The 15,129-nt window shown below is 42.5% G+C and overlaps 1 protein-coding gene across 7 annotated transcripts in view; it reads left to right on the top strand.

Moving 5' to 3' along the window:
- Nucleotides 1–3,365: 3,365 nt before the first annotated feature.
- Nucleotides 3,366–15,129, top strand: part of LOC139017271 (tripartite motif-containing protein 5-like) — a 33,914-nt gene continuing 22,150 nt past the window's right edge. For 4 of the 7 annotated variants that reach the window (XR_011472843.1, XM_070425447.1, XM_070425444.1 and 1 more), the window contains exons 1-4: nt 3,366–3,453; nt 7,138–7,302; nt 8,800–8,889; nt 10,057–10,125. Coding sequence is in view for 4 of the 7 variants with exons in the window: in XM_070425447.1 (XP_070281548.1) it covers nt 10,072–10,125 (54 nt within the window). In the remaining 3 variants the exon portion in view is untranslated. Of the gene's footprint in view, nt 3,454–7,137; nt 7,303–8,799; nt 8,890–10,056; nt 10,126–10,385; nt 10,435–15,129 lie in introns of those variants that run through there. The other 3 variants (XM_070425445.1, XM_070425446.1, XM_070425448.1) reach the window with 3 other exon arrangements.

Genomic DNA, 15,129 nt, shown 5'->3' with positions numbered 1-15,129 from the left:
AGGGGTGACCAGGCTGACAGAGGAGGGCAGTTGGGGGAGACCAGGCCTGCAGGGGAGGGCAGTTAGGGGCGACCGGGCTGGCAAGGGAGGGAAGTTAGGGGTGACCAGGCCTGCAGGGGAAAGCATTGGGGGCAACCAAGCTAGCAGGGGAGGGCAGTTGGGGACAATCAGGCCAGCAGGGGAGCAGTTAGGCATTGATCAGGCTGGCAGGGGAGTGGTTAGGGGCAATAAGGCAGGCAGGCCAGCGAGCAGTTGGGAGCCAGCAGTCCTGGATTGTGAGAGGGATGTCCCAGATTAGAGAGGGTGCAGGCTGGGCTGAGGGATGCACACACACACACACACACAAATGCACACACACAAAAACACACATGTGCACGAATTTCACGCACTTGGCCTCGAGTATGTTAATAATGCAGGAGACTAGCTGAATTTCATTATGTGACACAGTAATAATGTTTGCAGTAAGAACGGTATAATATGAGCATAATTTATCATACAAAGCTCAATTCAGTTAAAATTACATATATATATATATATATCCCTCTTCATTTGCAATACCTTCTAATAGATCTGAGGAAATAAGTAACAAAATAGAAAAAGTACCTACCTGATTTCATGAAACTTACAGTTGTGGATGCAAGCTGGGGTGTGCATAAGAATACTAATGAAAGTATAACTCTAGGCTACCACTGCAGTGTCCCTATTGCCTTGCACTTATGCATTTTCATTTTCTAATCAGGATATACAAAATGAGTTCTGACATTTAGGAGTAATCCTTGTTCCAGAAATGACTTCCTGAGAAATCCTCGCAAAGAAAGCCCTAGAGAAGGAGCCTATGGAGTTTCCATGGACCACAAGCCCAGGCTTTTAGACCAGTTTGCAGAGACCTGTAGAGAAAAAAGCTAAGCCCAGCACTGCTCAGGGAAGAGAGAGATACTTTGGGAAAGAAAACAGGGAGTCACAGAGTTCTTTGAAGCTTCATTGCCTAACTCCTCTAAGGGTAATGATATAAGATTTCAGCAGGCTGTTCACATAAATCCTAGCACACTGTCCTCTCAGGGTTCGTGAGCCTTAATGGTGTGACAGCTGCCCTGCTCTATAGCTTCTGTTATATTCACTAGTCCCACAAGATTTCCAAGTTTACACTCACTGCTCTACCATAATTCCTGAAAAATCACTAACCTTGCTCATTTTATTCTTGGGCCATCTCTGTCACCCAGAAACAAAGCTGAGAGATCAGGAGCAGGAGGAGCACATGGGAAATATTTCCATAAGGGACATGTTTACAACATTTCATACAGCATAATGAGAGGCTTGATTGGTGTTAATAATCTGAAAAAATACCAGAAGTGTCATGACAACAACATCTTAAGAACAATGAAAAAGAGAATTAAAGTAAGGGTGTCTCTTCATTCATTTATTTAACTATCTCTCCTGTTAAAGACATAGCTGCGCCCAGACTGACTCACTCAGTCAAATCTCTCTCTGTCTCTTCTCTGGCTTCTCCTTTTCTTGCTTGCTTGTACTGAATTGAGGATGACTTTGGGCGTTTTTTGTCGAGTAACACTCCCTCCACATTCTTAGTGGAGTACCTGAAAGAGGAGCCGCACAACAAATGAGAGAAAAAGACACGAGATAATTTTGCAATATTGGGGGACCAGGCGGGCAAGTCCGGAAGAACTTCCACTGATGCTCAGGCCACTCCAAGCTTTTATTTGATCTGGGGTAGCCCTAGGGTAAGGAGGTTTGTCTGGGGTAGCCCTAGGGTAAGGAGGTTTGAATTACACATGGATTAGCTCATTGGTAGACAATTTCCAGAAATAGGCAGAATATCTGATCAACAATAATCAACAAGGATCTACACAAGTATCTAAGGAATTAAGGGAACTAAGGTGGGGATGCTTCAGCTGTTATTACCTAAATTAACTGTGTGGTTCCTAGATTAACTGGGTGGTGCAGTTCTGACCTTTGCTAGGACTTCAAAGGTTACTAGCTTTTGGGGGTCTCTGTCTAAACTCAGCTAGTGAAGACAATGAATGGACTCCAGCAGTTTTTACCTCTACAACATTCTCCTTGAACCCTTAACTGCCCTAAGCTATATTTAGGCACACATGTTTTGAAATTGCACTTTCACAAGAGATATTACCGTTACCATGGTCACAGTTCACCTGTGCCATTTACATGTTTTAGAATTGTTTCATACTCTATTAGTCAGGGTTCTCCTGAGAAACAGAGCCAATATTATAGATATATCCCTCATATATGTGAAAGTGACTGATTACCAGTAATTAGCTCATGTGATTACAGTGTTTGACTGTTCATGGCCCTGCATTTTATAAACTGGAGACCCAGGAAAGCTGGTGGTGTAGTTTAGTCCCAGTTCTACAGCTTGAGAACCAGGGTAATCAATGGTGTAAGTCCTACTAGTCTAAGGGCAGGAGAAAACCTATACCCCACACAAGCAGGTAGGCAGGAAGCAAAAGGACACCTTCTCTCTTTCTTCCTCTGTCTCTTTGTTCTGCTTAGACCTTTATTTTAATTTATTGTGACCAAAGATCCAAATACGAATCTCATCTGGAAACAACACCCTCACAGACACACTCAGAAATAATGTTTAATCTGGGCAACCATTGAACAGTCACACTGACTCATAAAATTGTTCATCACAATTACTTTATTGTTTCATGTTTATTATGTCAAGGCCATAAAGATTATATGTTAAATGGTATTAGAAAACTTTGCCCATCAGATGATTCATCACATAGTTTGATCTGTGCAGTCCATTTAGGAAAAGTGACATCTTGTCCTTATTGAATCCAGGTTCTGAAAGCCAGCATCACGGTGCTACCACTCTGATAGCCCCCTGGCTGACCACCTGGGGTAACTTCAGATTTGGGCAGCCGTTTCCTCTCACAGGACGGCCAGGACACAAGTTGGCCTGGTTCACTTGGCTTAGCTGGTAGGGACAGGACAGGAGAGGGCTGCCAGGATCACTGCCTCAGGTGGGCCTTCAGGGAGGGTCCTCCCTGTGGTGAAGGAGGTATTTCATTCCCTCCTCATGACACATCATCCCCAAGGGAACAAGATGAGGGTGACGTGTGTGACAGTCACAGCTCAGGTCAGCCTAGTTTTCCAGAGGATGAATTACTTTGAGAGCCATGAGAACAGCTACAGGAAGCAGAACTAAGGTAGGTTTAAGAATGTAGTCACTGGCCTCTCTGAGTTAAGGAACAAGGTTGCTATTTATCTGAGGTCCTTATGAAGGCCTCCCATTGGTCTACAGATTATCTCCTTTCTTGCTCCTCCCCTAAGAATTTAACTTTCATTTTCACTCTGTGCCTTTAAATCCCCTTTGTGGACATCAGGTCTCTGGTTTGGAGAGTGAATACTGATCTTCACATAGCTGAAACTCCAGAACAAGTGAATAGGCCTTTCTTCCCTGGAAGAATTGGGGTGAGTTTCACTCTGCTCTCTGAGCTGTGCCTGGGGGGTGCTAGTCTACCCAACACTGTTTCAGACCTTGAGGCAGGGAAATTCAGCCCCTCCCATTTCTGCCACTAGATCCTTGGGCTCAAGGAGCTCCCCTGTGAGGGCTGCCCTGGCCCAATGGCTGTGCCAGAGCCTTGGTGGCTGGCAGAGGCCACTCCAGTAGAATCACAAAGGTGAGGCAGGGATGATAACCCTGGGAGAGGATGGGGGCCTGGAAACTCTCCAGTCAGCTTTGACCATCGGGGCTGCAGCATGGGGATAGGGCTGGTGCACCCAGGAGCTTTGACCAGTGCAGTGGTTCTCAACCTTCTGGCCCTTTAAATACAGTTCCTCATGTTGTGACTCCCAACCATAAAATTATTTTCGTTGCTACTTCATAACTGTAATTTTGCTACTGTTATGAATCATAATGTAAATATCTGATATGCAGGATGGTCTTAGGCAACCCCTGTGAAAGGGTCATTCAACCCCTAAAGGGCTCACGACCCACATGTTGAGAACCACTGGGTTAGAGGGAGATGCAGCCCTGCTCTCATAAGGTAGGGGGTGGAGCATCAGTGTTGCCCCAGCCCCTGAGTCTCTGACTTAGGTGAGTCCAATAGGCTTCCACTCCTCAGGAGAGGGATCTCCTTCACACATGGTCTAGGGCACTTCTCAAACCTCTGCTTTTTCATGGGCCCTGGGAAAGTCCCATAAGACCATTAGGTCCTCTGCAGGAGCCCTTTAAGAGAAGAATCTCCTGTGCCCTACACCACCAAAGTGTTCCTGGGGATAATAAAAACTTGGTGGGTTTTTGAAGGCAGGACTCTGGTGCAGGTCTGCGGGGAGCCTGATGTGGGTTACAAACCCCTAAGTCCTCAAGGTTTAGCTTCACATGTGTGATATCCTTCCAGCGCAGACACCACTCCTGTTCCCATATCTATCTCCCTGCCTGCTGTGCAGCCCTGGTCACTGCTTGGGTAGTGCTGGGTCAGACTCCCTGTGTGAGGACTCAAGCTCCTCTACACTTTCCTCTTCTGTGTCCTGTGGCAGCAGCTGCTTGGACCTTAGCTCCTTGTAGCCTCACCATAAAAATAAATCCTGCAGCCCCAAGGCAGAATGCATACCCTGCTACTCCCTCCTCTATAGGCTCCTGGTGGGTCTCAGGATGGGTTGGATCTTGGAGGAGATGCAAAATAATTGGAGGTTCCTACCCCAGGTTTGGATTATGCTGGAGACATAAAACAGGGATAGATATTAAATGATATCTACGCTGATACAATATCTATAACTGATCTTGCTGTTCATCAGAGCCTGATCTGGACCACAGTCTCTGCGGCCAGTTCTAATTGCATGTGGCCTCTGGGCTGTTTTCAGTAACTGGACCACTAGCTGGAATACACTTGTGTTCTCCTTCAGTCTTATTCCTTATCAGGTTTCTTTCATGTATGATGACCATGACACTAGTAGACAGTGTTAGCGGGTCTAAATTCCTCTCCATGCAAACATTATATTTTATTATTGCTATATTTTACTAGTTGTACTGTGGCTTAAGTCTTTGTTATTACTTTGATATTTCTTACAGAATATTGAGGACATGTCCATAATTTTCAAATTGGATAATTTCTATTAATCTACTTTTAACTTTAGTTAGTCTTTACGTTGTGATTCCAAATATTTTATAAGTCAAACCTGGATTTGTTTTCTGACTGATTGTAGTTTTAGTATTTGAATTAAAAACAAAAACTACTTCTATTTGATTTCTGACATTTTGGTGATGATTATAAGTATATTTTCTTCTACATCCTTCACCCTAGAAATAATAGCTGCTATGAAGTCCTTGTTTACTAAATACAACATCTGGCTTATTTCAGAGTTGGTCTCCATTGATCACCTTTTCTATTGAATACTAGAGGCCCGGTGCAGAAAGATTCCTGCAAGCATTGGGCTTCCTTGGGCCTATTCCTGCAAGAATAAGGCTTCCTGAGGCCAGAGTGAAGCAGAGAAGGGAGAGAAGCCCACCGAGGCTTTGCTCCCTTCTCTGCTGCCTCACTCCCTCCCGTCTCCACCACTTCACTTCCTCCTGTCTTCCCTACCTCACTCCCTCCCTTCTCCGCTGCCTCGGCTCCCTCCCTTGTCTGCTGCTTCGCTCCCTCCCATCTCTGCTGTCTCACTCGCTTCCGTCTCTGCTGCCTCAGCTCCGTTCCCTTCTCCACCACTTCACTCCCTTCTGCAACTCTTCCTTCTACGCTGTCTTCAGTCTTCCTTCTGCACCTGTGATGCAAATTAACCACCATCTTTGTTGGGTTAATTTGCATATTACTCTGATTGGCTGGTGAGCATAGTGGAGGGACTGTCAATTTGCATGTTTCTCTATTATTAGTGTAGATGGGTCATGTCCTCTACGTTTTTGTATGTTGAATACGTTTGGATTGCATCTAAAACTCCCTCAGGGAAATTGTGAAAGAGGTGTAGAGACCCAGGATTCTGTTTCATTTTCTGAAGAATATTACTCTTTGTTTGTTCGTTTTCAGTATGTTAACTTGATTGAACTCAGATTCTAAAATCTCCCCTGCATTTTTGCAGGAGCTAAAATCAGTGATCAGTCCCATTAACCCGAAATTGTTCTTGGTCCTACAGCAACGAGCCTGTATGTTGCTGTAGATTGAGGTTTACCTTCAAAAAAGGATCATAAAAATAGGAAAAACTTTCAATACTGTTCCCTTCTTCCAAGTAAACTGTAGATTGTGACTGCTTTTCTCACTCTCTGTGTTTTCATGTTATATTCTCTCTCTGTCTCTCTCTCTCTTTCTCTCATAAAAAGTAGATGTTAAAAGTTGTCAAAGGAGAATCATAACTATGTTAATAATGCCAGGAGAATAGCTGAATTTCATTATGTGGCACAGTAAGCACATTTGCAGTAAGAACAGTATAATTGAAGCATAATTTGTCATACAAAGCTCAATTCAGTTAAAATTACTCTTCACAACCACTCTTCATATTCAACACCTTCTAATTGATCTGAGGCAATAAGCAACAAAATAGAAAAAGTACCTACCGGATTTCATAAAACTTACAGTTGTGGATGCAAGCTGGGGTGTGCGTAAGAGTACTAATGAAAGTATAACTCTAGGCTCCCACTGCAGTCTCCGTATTGTCTTGCACTTATGCATTTTCAATTTCTAGTCAGGATATACAAAATGAGTTCTGACTTTTAGGCGGAATCCTTGTTCCAGAGATAACTTCCTGAAAAATCCTAGCAAAGAAAGCCCTAGAGAAGGAGCCTATGGAGTGTCCATGGGCCACAAACCCAGGCTTTCAGACCAGTTTGCAGAGACCTGTAGAGAAAAGAGTTAAGCCCAGCACTGCTCAGGGATGAGAGAGATACTTTGGGGAAGTAAATAAAAAGTCACATTGTCTTTGGAGCTTCATCTTCTAAGTCCTGTAAGTGTGATCATGTAAGATGTCGGCGGCTGTTTACATAAATCCTAGCACACTGTCCTCTCAGGGTCTGTAAGCCTTAATGATGAGACAGCTGCCCTGTTCTGTAGCTTCTTCTGTATTCACTAGTCCCACAAGATTTCCAAGTTTACACTCACAGCTTTACCATAATTCCTGAAAAATCACTAACCTTGCTCATCTTATTCTTGGGCCATCTCTGTCACCCAGAAACAAAGCTGAGAAATCAGGAGCAGGAGGAGCATATGAGAAGAATTTCCATAAGGGACATGTTTACAACATTTCATACACCATAATGAGAGGCTTGATTGGTGTTAATAATCTGAAAAAATACCAGAAGTGTCATGACAACAACATCTTAAGACCAATGAAAAAGTGAGTTAAACTACGGGTGCCTCTTTATTCATTTATTTAACTATCTCTCCTGTTAAAGACAGCTGCACCCAGCCTGATTCAGTCAACTCTCTCTCTCTCTCTGTCTCTCTCTCTCTCTCCCCTTCTCTCCCCCCCACCCCCCTCCCTCTCCTTATCTGTCTTGCTCATACTGAATTAAGGATGACTTTGTGCCTTTTCACCTCTAAAAAATTCTCCTTGTACCCTTAACTACCCTCAGCCATTTTTAGGCACACATGTTTTGAAACTGCACTGTTCATCAGAGTCATTACCATTATCATTATCACATTTCACCTGTGCCACTTAACACATGATTTTGGAATTGTTTCATACTCTATTAGTCAGGGTTCTCCTGAGAAACAGAACCAATATTAAAGATATATCCTTCATATATGTGAAAGTGACTGATTACCAATAATTGGCTCATGTGATTATAGTTTGACTAGTTCATGGTTCTGTCTTTTACAAACTGGAGACACAGGAAAGCTGGTGGTGCAGTTTAGTCCAAGTTCAACAGCTTGAGAACGAGGGTAGTCAATGGAGTAAGTTCTAGTCCAAGGGCAGGAGAAAACCTATATCCCCACACAAGCAGGTAGGCAGGAAGCAAAAGGAACACCTTCTTTCTTTCTTCCTCTGCCTCTTTGTTCTGCTTAGACCTTTAATCTAATTTATTGTGACCGAAGATCCAAAGGCTAATCTCACCTGGAAACAACACCCTCACAGACACACCCAGAAACAAAGTTTAATCTGGGCAACTAGTGGACAGTAACGCTGACTCATAAAATTACTCATCACAATTACTTTCCTATTTCATTTCTATTATGTTAAGACTATAAAGATTATAAGCTAAATGGTATTAGAAAACATTGCCCAAAAATGACACTTCATGTAGTTTGATTTGTGTAGTTCATTTAGGAAAAGTGTCATCTTGTCCTTATTCAATCCAGGTTCTGAAAGCCAGCATCACGGTGCTACCATCTGTGATCCCCCCCTGGCTGACCACCTGAGGTAATTTCAGATTTGGGCAGCCGTTCCCTCTCACAGGACAGCCAGGACACAAGTTGGCCAGGGTCACTTAGCTTAGCTGGTAGGGACAGGACAGGGGAGAGCTGCCAGGATCACTGCCTCAGGTGGGCCTTCAGGGAGGGTCCTCCCTGTGGTGAAAGAGGTATTTCATTCCCTCCTCATGACACCTCATCCCCAAGGGAACAAGATGAGGATGATGTGTGTGACAGTCACAGCTCAGGTCAGCCTAGTTCTCCAGAGGATGAATTACTGTGAGAGCCATGAGAACAGCTTCAGGGAGCAGAACTGAGATAGGATTAAGAATGTAGTCACTGGCCCCTCTGAGCAAAGGCACAAAGTGTTACTATTTCCCTGAGGTCTTTGTGAAGGCCGCTCATTGGTCCATAGATTTTTTCCCTTTCCTGCCCCTCCCCTAAGAATTTAACTTTCATTTTCACTCTGCTCCTCCTGCAGCTGGTTTGGAGAGTGAATTATCACCACTTCTGCCCCTCAGGCTGAGACTCCAGAACAACTGCATAGGCCTTTTTCCCTGGAAGATTGGAGGTGAGTTTTGCTCTGCTCTCTGAGCCTTGCCTGGGGTGAGCAGGGGAGCGGGCCGGGGTGGGGTTGGGGATGAGAGATGGGGGGTGCTAGTCTGCCAACAACCTTGTCTTTCATTATTTCAGACCTCTGGGCAGGAAAATGCAACCTCTCCCACACCCAGAACCGGAGCCTGGGACTCAAGGGGCTCCTCTGTGAGGGCTGGCCTGGCCCAATAGCTGGGGCAGGGACCTTGGTAGCTGGCAGAGGCCAATCCAGTAAAGTCAGGCAGGTGGAACAGGGGTGATGCCCCTGGGAGGGGGTTGGGGCCTAGAACTCCACAGTCAGCTTTGTGGGCAGGGCTGCAGCAGGGTATGGGGCGGGCCAGCACACCTGGGAGCACTGAGAGAGAGGTGCACCCCTGCTCTCATGAGGTAGGAGGTGGAGCACCAAAGTAGCCTCCATTCCCCAGGCCGGAGCCTCAAGTGAGAGTCCAAAGTCTTCCACTCCTCCTGCAGGAGAAGGATTTCCTTTTTACATGGTCGACTCTAGGCACTTCTCAAACCTCTGATTTTGGGCAGGTCAGGGAGCAAGTCCTATAAAACCTTTAAGCCCTGTGCACCTGCCCTTTAAAAGAGGAATCTCCTGTACCCTACACCGCTAGGATACTATGGGCACAAGCCTTATTCCTTTTGAAGGGAAACATTCTGGGTTCAGGTTTCTGATGCAGGTGCCCAGAAAGCCTGATGTGGTTCACAAACCCCTAAGTCCTCAAGGGTGGGCTTCACATGTGTGATATCCTTCCAGCGCAGACACCACTCCTGTTCCCATATGTAACTGCCTGCCTTCTGTGGAGCCCTGGTCACTGCTTAGGTAGTAGTGGGTCAAACTCCATGTGTGAGGACTCAAGCTCCTCTGCAATTTCCTCTTCTGTGTCCTGTGGCAGCAGCTGCTTTGACCTTTGTTCCTTATAGCCCCACCATAAAAATAAATTCTGCAGCCCCAAGGCATAATGCATGCTGTGCTCCTCCCTCCTCTACAAGCTCCTTGTAAGTCTCAGGATGGGTTGGCTCATGGATGAGATGCAAAATAATTGGAGGTTACCAAATTTGGATCATGTTGGAGTCATAAACCAGGGATAGATATTAAATGATATCTACCCTGAAACAATGTCTATCCCTGATCCTGCAGCCAGAGGCTACCTGCATGCATGTGACCTTTGGACTGTTTTCAGTATCTGGACCACCAGCTGGAATACAGGTCTGTAAACCTTCAGCCTCATTCCTCATCAGGTTCCCTTCATGTATGATGACCATGGCACCAGTAGACAGTGTTAGTGGGTCTAAATTCCTCTCCATGCAGCCTTTATAATTTTTTCCTTTGGAGAACAAACCAAAGAGAAAATTCATTAACTGATACTTCAGATCTTTCTTTTACCATCAAACTTTGGCAACCATCAAGACATGAACATTTACTGAGATCTTCTCTTTCATTTTTGCTTCCTAGTCCCATTTACTTGAAGTTCCTGAAAGAGCTCCTGATCCTAGACCAGGGGTGGGCAAACTTTTTGTGAGTACTTGCCCAAACCAGCAAAATCTCTGACTCAAAATTCTTCTGCATGCCAACACTAATTTTTTTGAGAACACGCCTACTTGATATCTCTTAAGGTATATGTATATGAAGAACCTTGAAGAAATAATAAAATTCATTCGAGCGACAAAAACACAGTATTTGATATTGAAAAATACATTTTTTAAAATTATTATTATTATTATTATTAATTGCTTTATTGCTTAAAGTATTACAAAGGGTATTACATGTCTCCTTTTCCCCCCCACCCTTGACAATCCCCTGGCCTCCCCTACCCCCCAGTGTCTTATGTCCATTGGTTATGCTTATATGCATGCATACAAGTCCTTCAGTTGATCTCTTACCCCCCCTTCTGCCCCCCCACCCTCTCTGGCCTTCCCGCTGTAGTTTGACAGTCTGTTCGAGGCAGCTCTGCCTCTGTATCTATTATTGTTCATAAGTTTATAATGGTCTTTTATCCATGAATGAGTGAGATCATGTGGTATTTTTCCTTCATTGACTGGCTTATTTCACTTAGCATAATGCTCTCCAGTTCCATCCATGCTGTTGCAAATGGTAAGAGTTCCTTCTTTTTTACAGCAGCATAGTATTCCATCGTGTAGATGTACCACAGTTTTCTAATCCATTCATCTACTGATGGGCACTTAGGCTGTTTCCAGATCTTAGCTATGGTGAGTTGTGCTGCTATGAACATAGGGGTGCATAGATCCTTTCTGATTGGTGTTTCTGGTTTCTTGGGATATATTCCTAGAAGTGGGATCACAGGGTCAAATGGGAGTTCCATTTCCAGTTTTTTGAGGAAACTCCATACTGTCTTCCATAGTGGCTGCACCAGTCTGCATTCCCACCAGCAGGGCACGAGTGTTCCCTTTTCTCCACATCCTCACAAGCACTTGTCGTTTGTGGATTTTTTGATGATAGCCAGTCTGACAGGTGTGAGATGGTACCTCATTGTTGCTTTGATTTGCATCTCTTGGACGATTAGTCACGTTGAGCATGTTTTCATATGTCTCTTGGCTTTCTGAATGTCCTCTTTTGAAAGGTGTCTATTTAGGTCCTTTGCCCATTTTTTGATTGGATTCTTTATCTTCCTTTTGTTCAGTTGAATGAGTTCCCTATAAATTTTGGAGATTAGGCCCTTATCAGTGATAACATTGGCAAATATATTTTCCCATGCACTGGGCCTTCTTGTTTTTTGTTGATGGTTTCTTTTGCTGTGCAGAACCTTTTGAGTATGATGTAGTCTCATTTGTTCATTTTCTCTTTAGTTTCAAGTGCCCTAGGAGCTGTATCAGTGAAGAAATTGCTTCAGCATATGTCTGAGATTTTGTTGTCTTTGGATTCTTCTAGTATTTTTTTGGTTTCCCGTCGTACATTTAAGTCCTTTATCCATTTTGAGTTTATTTTTGTGTATGGTGTAAGTTGGTGGTCTAGTTTCATTTTCTTGCATGTATCTGTCCAATTTTCCCAACACCAGTTATTGAAGAGACTATCTTGACTCCAATGTATGTTCTTGCCTCCTTTGTCAAATATTAATTGAGCCTATTGGTTCAGACCAATTTCTGGGCTCTCTATTCTATTCCATTGATCTATATGTCTGTTCTTGTGCCAGTACCAGGCAGTTTTGAGAACAGTGGCTTTGTAATACAGCTTGATATCTGGTATTGAGATCCCACCTACTTTGTTCTTTCTCAGGATCACTGCAGCTATTCGGGGTCTTTTTTTTTATTCTAGATGAATTTTTGCAGTGTTCATTCTAGATCTGTGAATTATGCCGTTGGTATTTTAATGGGAAGTGCGTTGAATTTATAGATTGCTTTGGGTAGAATGGACATTTTAATGATGTTGATTCTACCAATCCATGAACATGGTATGTTCTTCCATCTGTTTATGTCTTCCTCTATCTCTTTTTTCAACGTCCTGTAGTTTTCTGAGTAGAGGTCTTTTACCTCTTTACTTAAGTTTATTCCTAGGTAGCTTAATTTTTTTGGTGCGATGGTAAATGGGATTGTTTTTTTAGTCTCACTTTCTGTAAGTTCACTATTGGTGTGTAGAAATGCCATAGATTTCTTGGCATTAATTTTGTATCCTGCTACATTGCCAAATTTATTTATTAATAGTTTTTTGATGGAGTCTTTAGGGTTTTGTATGTATAATATCATGTCGTCTGCAAATAAGGACAGTTTTACTTCTTCTTTTCCAATTTGGATGCCTTTTATTTCTTCTTCTTGTCTAATTGCAATGGCTAATACTTCCAGGACTATGTTGAACAGGAGTGGTGAGAGTGGGCATCCCTGTCTTGTTCCTGTTCTTAGGGAAAATGCTGTTAGTTTTTGTCCATTGAATATGATGTTGGCTGTGGGTTTGTCATATATGGCTTTTATTATGTTGAGGTATGATCCTTCTATTCCCACCTTGCTGAGAGTTTTTATCAGAAATGGGTGTTGGATTTTGTCAAATGCTTTTTCTGCATCAATTGATATGACTATGTGTTTTTTTTCTTTCAATTTGTTTATGTGATGTATCACGTTTATTGATTTGCGGATATTGTACCATCCTTGCATCCTTGGGATAAATCCTACTTGGTCTTGGTGTATAATCTTTATGATGTACTGCTGGGTCTGATTTGCTAAGATTTTTGTTGAGGATTTTGGCATCTATGTTCATGAGGGATATTGGCCTATAATTCTCTTTCATTGTGATGTCTTTACCTGGTTTTGGTATTAGGGTGATGCTGGCTTCATAGAATAAGCTTGGAAGTGTTCCTTCCTCTTGAATTTTTTGTAGTAGTCTGAGGAGGATAGGTTTTAGTTCTTCCTTGAATGTTTGGTAAAATTTCCCTGTGAAGCTGTCTGGTCCTGGGCTATTCTTTGCTGGAAGCTTTTTGATGACTGCTTCAATTTCTTCCATAGTTATTGGCCTATTGAGATTCTTAGATTCTTCCTGATTGAGTTTTGGAATGTTGTATTTTTCTAGGAATTTGTCCATTTCCTCCAGGTTGTCTAGTTTGTTGGAGTAGAGTTGTCCATAGTATTTTTTAACAATCATTTGTATTTCTGTGGGGTCTGTTGTTATTTTGCCTCTATCATTTCTGATTTTGTTTATTTGGGTCCTCTCTCTTTGCTTCTTGGTGAGCCTGGCTGGACATTCATTAATCTTGTTTATCCTTTCAAAGAACCAGCTCTTGGTTTCATTTATTTTATCTATTGTTTTTTTGGTCTCTATGTCACTTATTTCTGCTCTAATCTTTATTATCTCCTTCCTTCTGCTCACTCTGGGCTTTTCTTGTTACTCTCTCTAGTTCTTTGAGATGTAGAGTTAGATGATTTACTACCATTTTTTCTTGTTTTTTGAGATAAACCTGTAGGGCTATAAACTTCCCTCTCAGGACTGCTTTCATTGTGTCCCATAGGTTTTGGATTTTTATGTTTTCATTGTCATTAGTTTCCAGGATGTTTTTAATTTCTTCTTTGATCTCATTGGTGACCCAATCAATATTTAATAACATGCTATTCAGCTTCCAAGTGTTTGAGTATTTTGGGTTGTTTTTATTGCAGTTTGTTTCTAATATTATGCCATCGTGGTCTGAAAAGATGGTTGGTATGATTTCAATCTTCTTGAATTTGGGGAGACTTTGTGACCCAATATATGGTTTATTTTTGAATATGTCCCATGAGCACCTGAGAAGAATGTATATTCCGTGGCTTTGGGGTGAAATGATCTGAGGATGTCAATTAAGTCCATCTGATCTAGTGAGTCATTTAGGATTGCTGTTTCTTTTTCTGATTTTTTGTCTAGAGGATTTATCCAGTGATGTCAGTGGTGTATTAAAGTCCCCTACTATGATTGTATTGTTGTTGATCTCTCCTTTGATATCTTCCAAGAGTTTTTTATGTATTTGGGTGCTCCTGCATTGGGTGCATATATGTTTATCAGGTTTATATCTTCTTGTTGTATTGATCCCTTTAGTATTATGAAGTGGCCTTCCTTATCTCTTGTAATGTCCTTCACTTTGAGGTCTATTTTGTCCGATATAAGTATTGCTACCCCAGCTTTTTTTTCATTCCCATTTGCCTAAAAGATATTTTTCTATCCCTTCACTTTCAGTCTGTGTGAGTCCCTTCTTCTGAGGTGGGTCTCTTGTAGACAGCAAAATATGGGTCATTTTTTTTTTGTCCATTCAGCCACTCAATGTCTTTTGGTTAGAGCATTTAGTCCATTTACGTTTAAAGTTATTATTGAAAGGTACTTGTTTGTAGCCATTTCTATTTTTTGTGCCTGTTTTCTTTCTTAGCTTTTTTTTCTGCTTTTTATACCAGTCCCTTTAACATTTCTTGCATTGCTGGCTTGGTGGTGATAAACTCCCTTAGCCTTTTTTTGTCTGTGAAGCTTCTTATTTCCCCTTCAACTTTGAATGATAGCCTTGCTGGATAGAGTATTCTTGGATTCAGTCCTTTGCTTTGCATCACTTTGTAAATTTCCATGCATTCTTTTCTGGCCTGATGTGTTTCTGTTGAGAAATCATTTGATAATCTAATGGGAGATCCCTTGTATGTAACTTTCCATCTCTCTCTTGCAACCTGTAAGATTCTCTCTTTGTCCTGAACATTTGCCATGGTAATTATGATGTGTCTTGGTGTGGGTCTTTTTGGGTTCACCTTGTTTGGGACTCTC

This window comes from Myotis yumanensis, unplaced genomic scaffold (assembly GCF_028538775.1).
Source record: "Myotis yumanensis isolate MYYU_CA2020_CCGP unplaced genomic scaffold, mMyoYum1.0.hap1 SCAF_10, whole genome shotgun sequence".
Classification (NCBI taxonomy): Eukaryota; Metazoa; Chordata; class Mammalia; order Chiroptera; family Vespertilionidae; genus Myotis; species Myotis yumanensis.
Note: the sequence above shows the minus strand (reverse complement) of the source record. Positions and strands in the feature narration are given on the sequence as shown.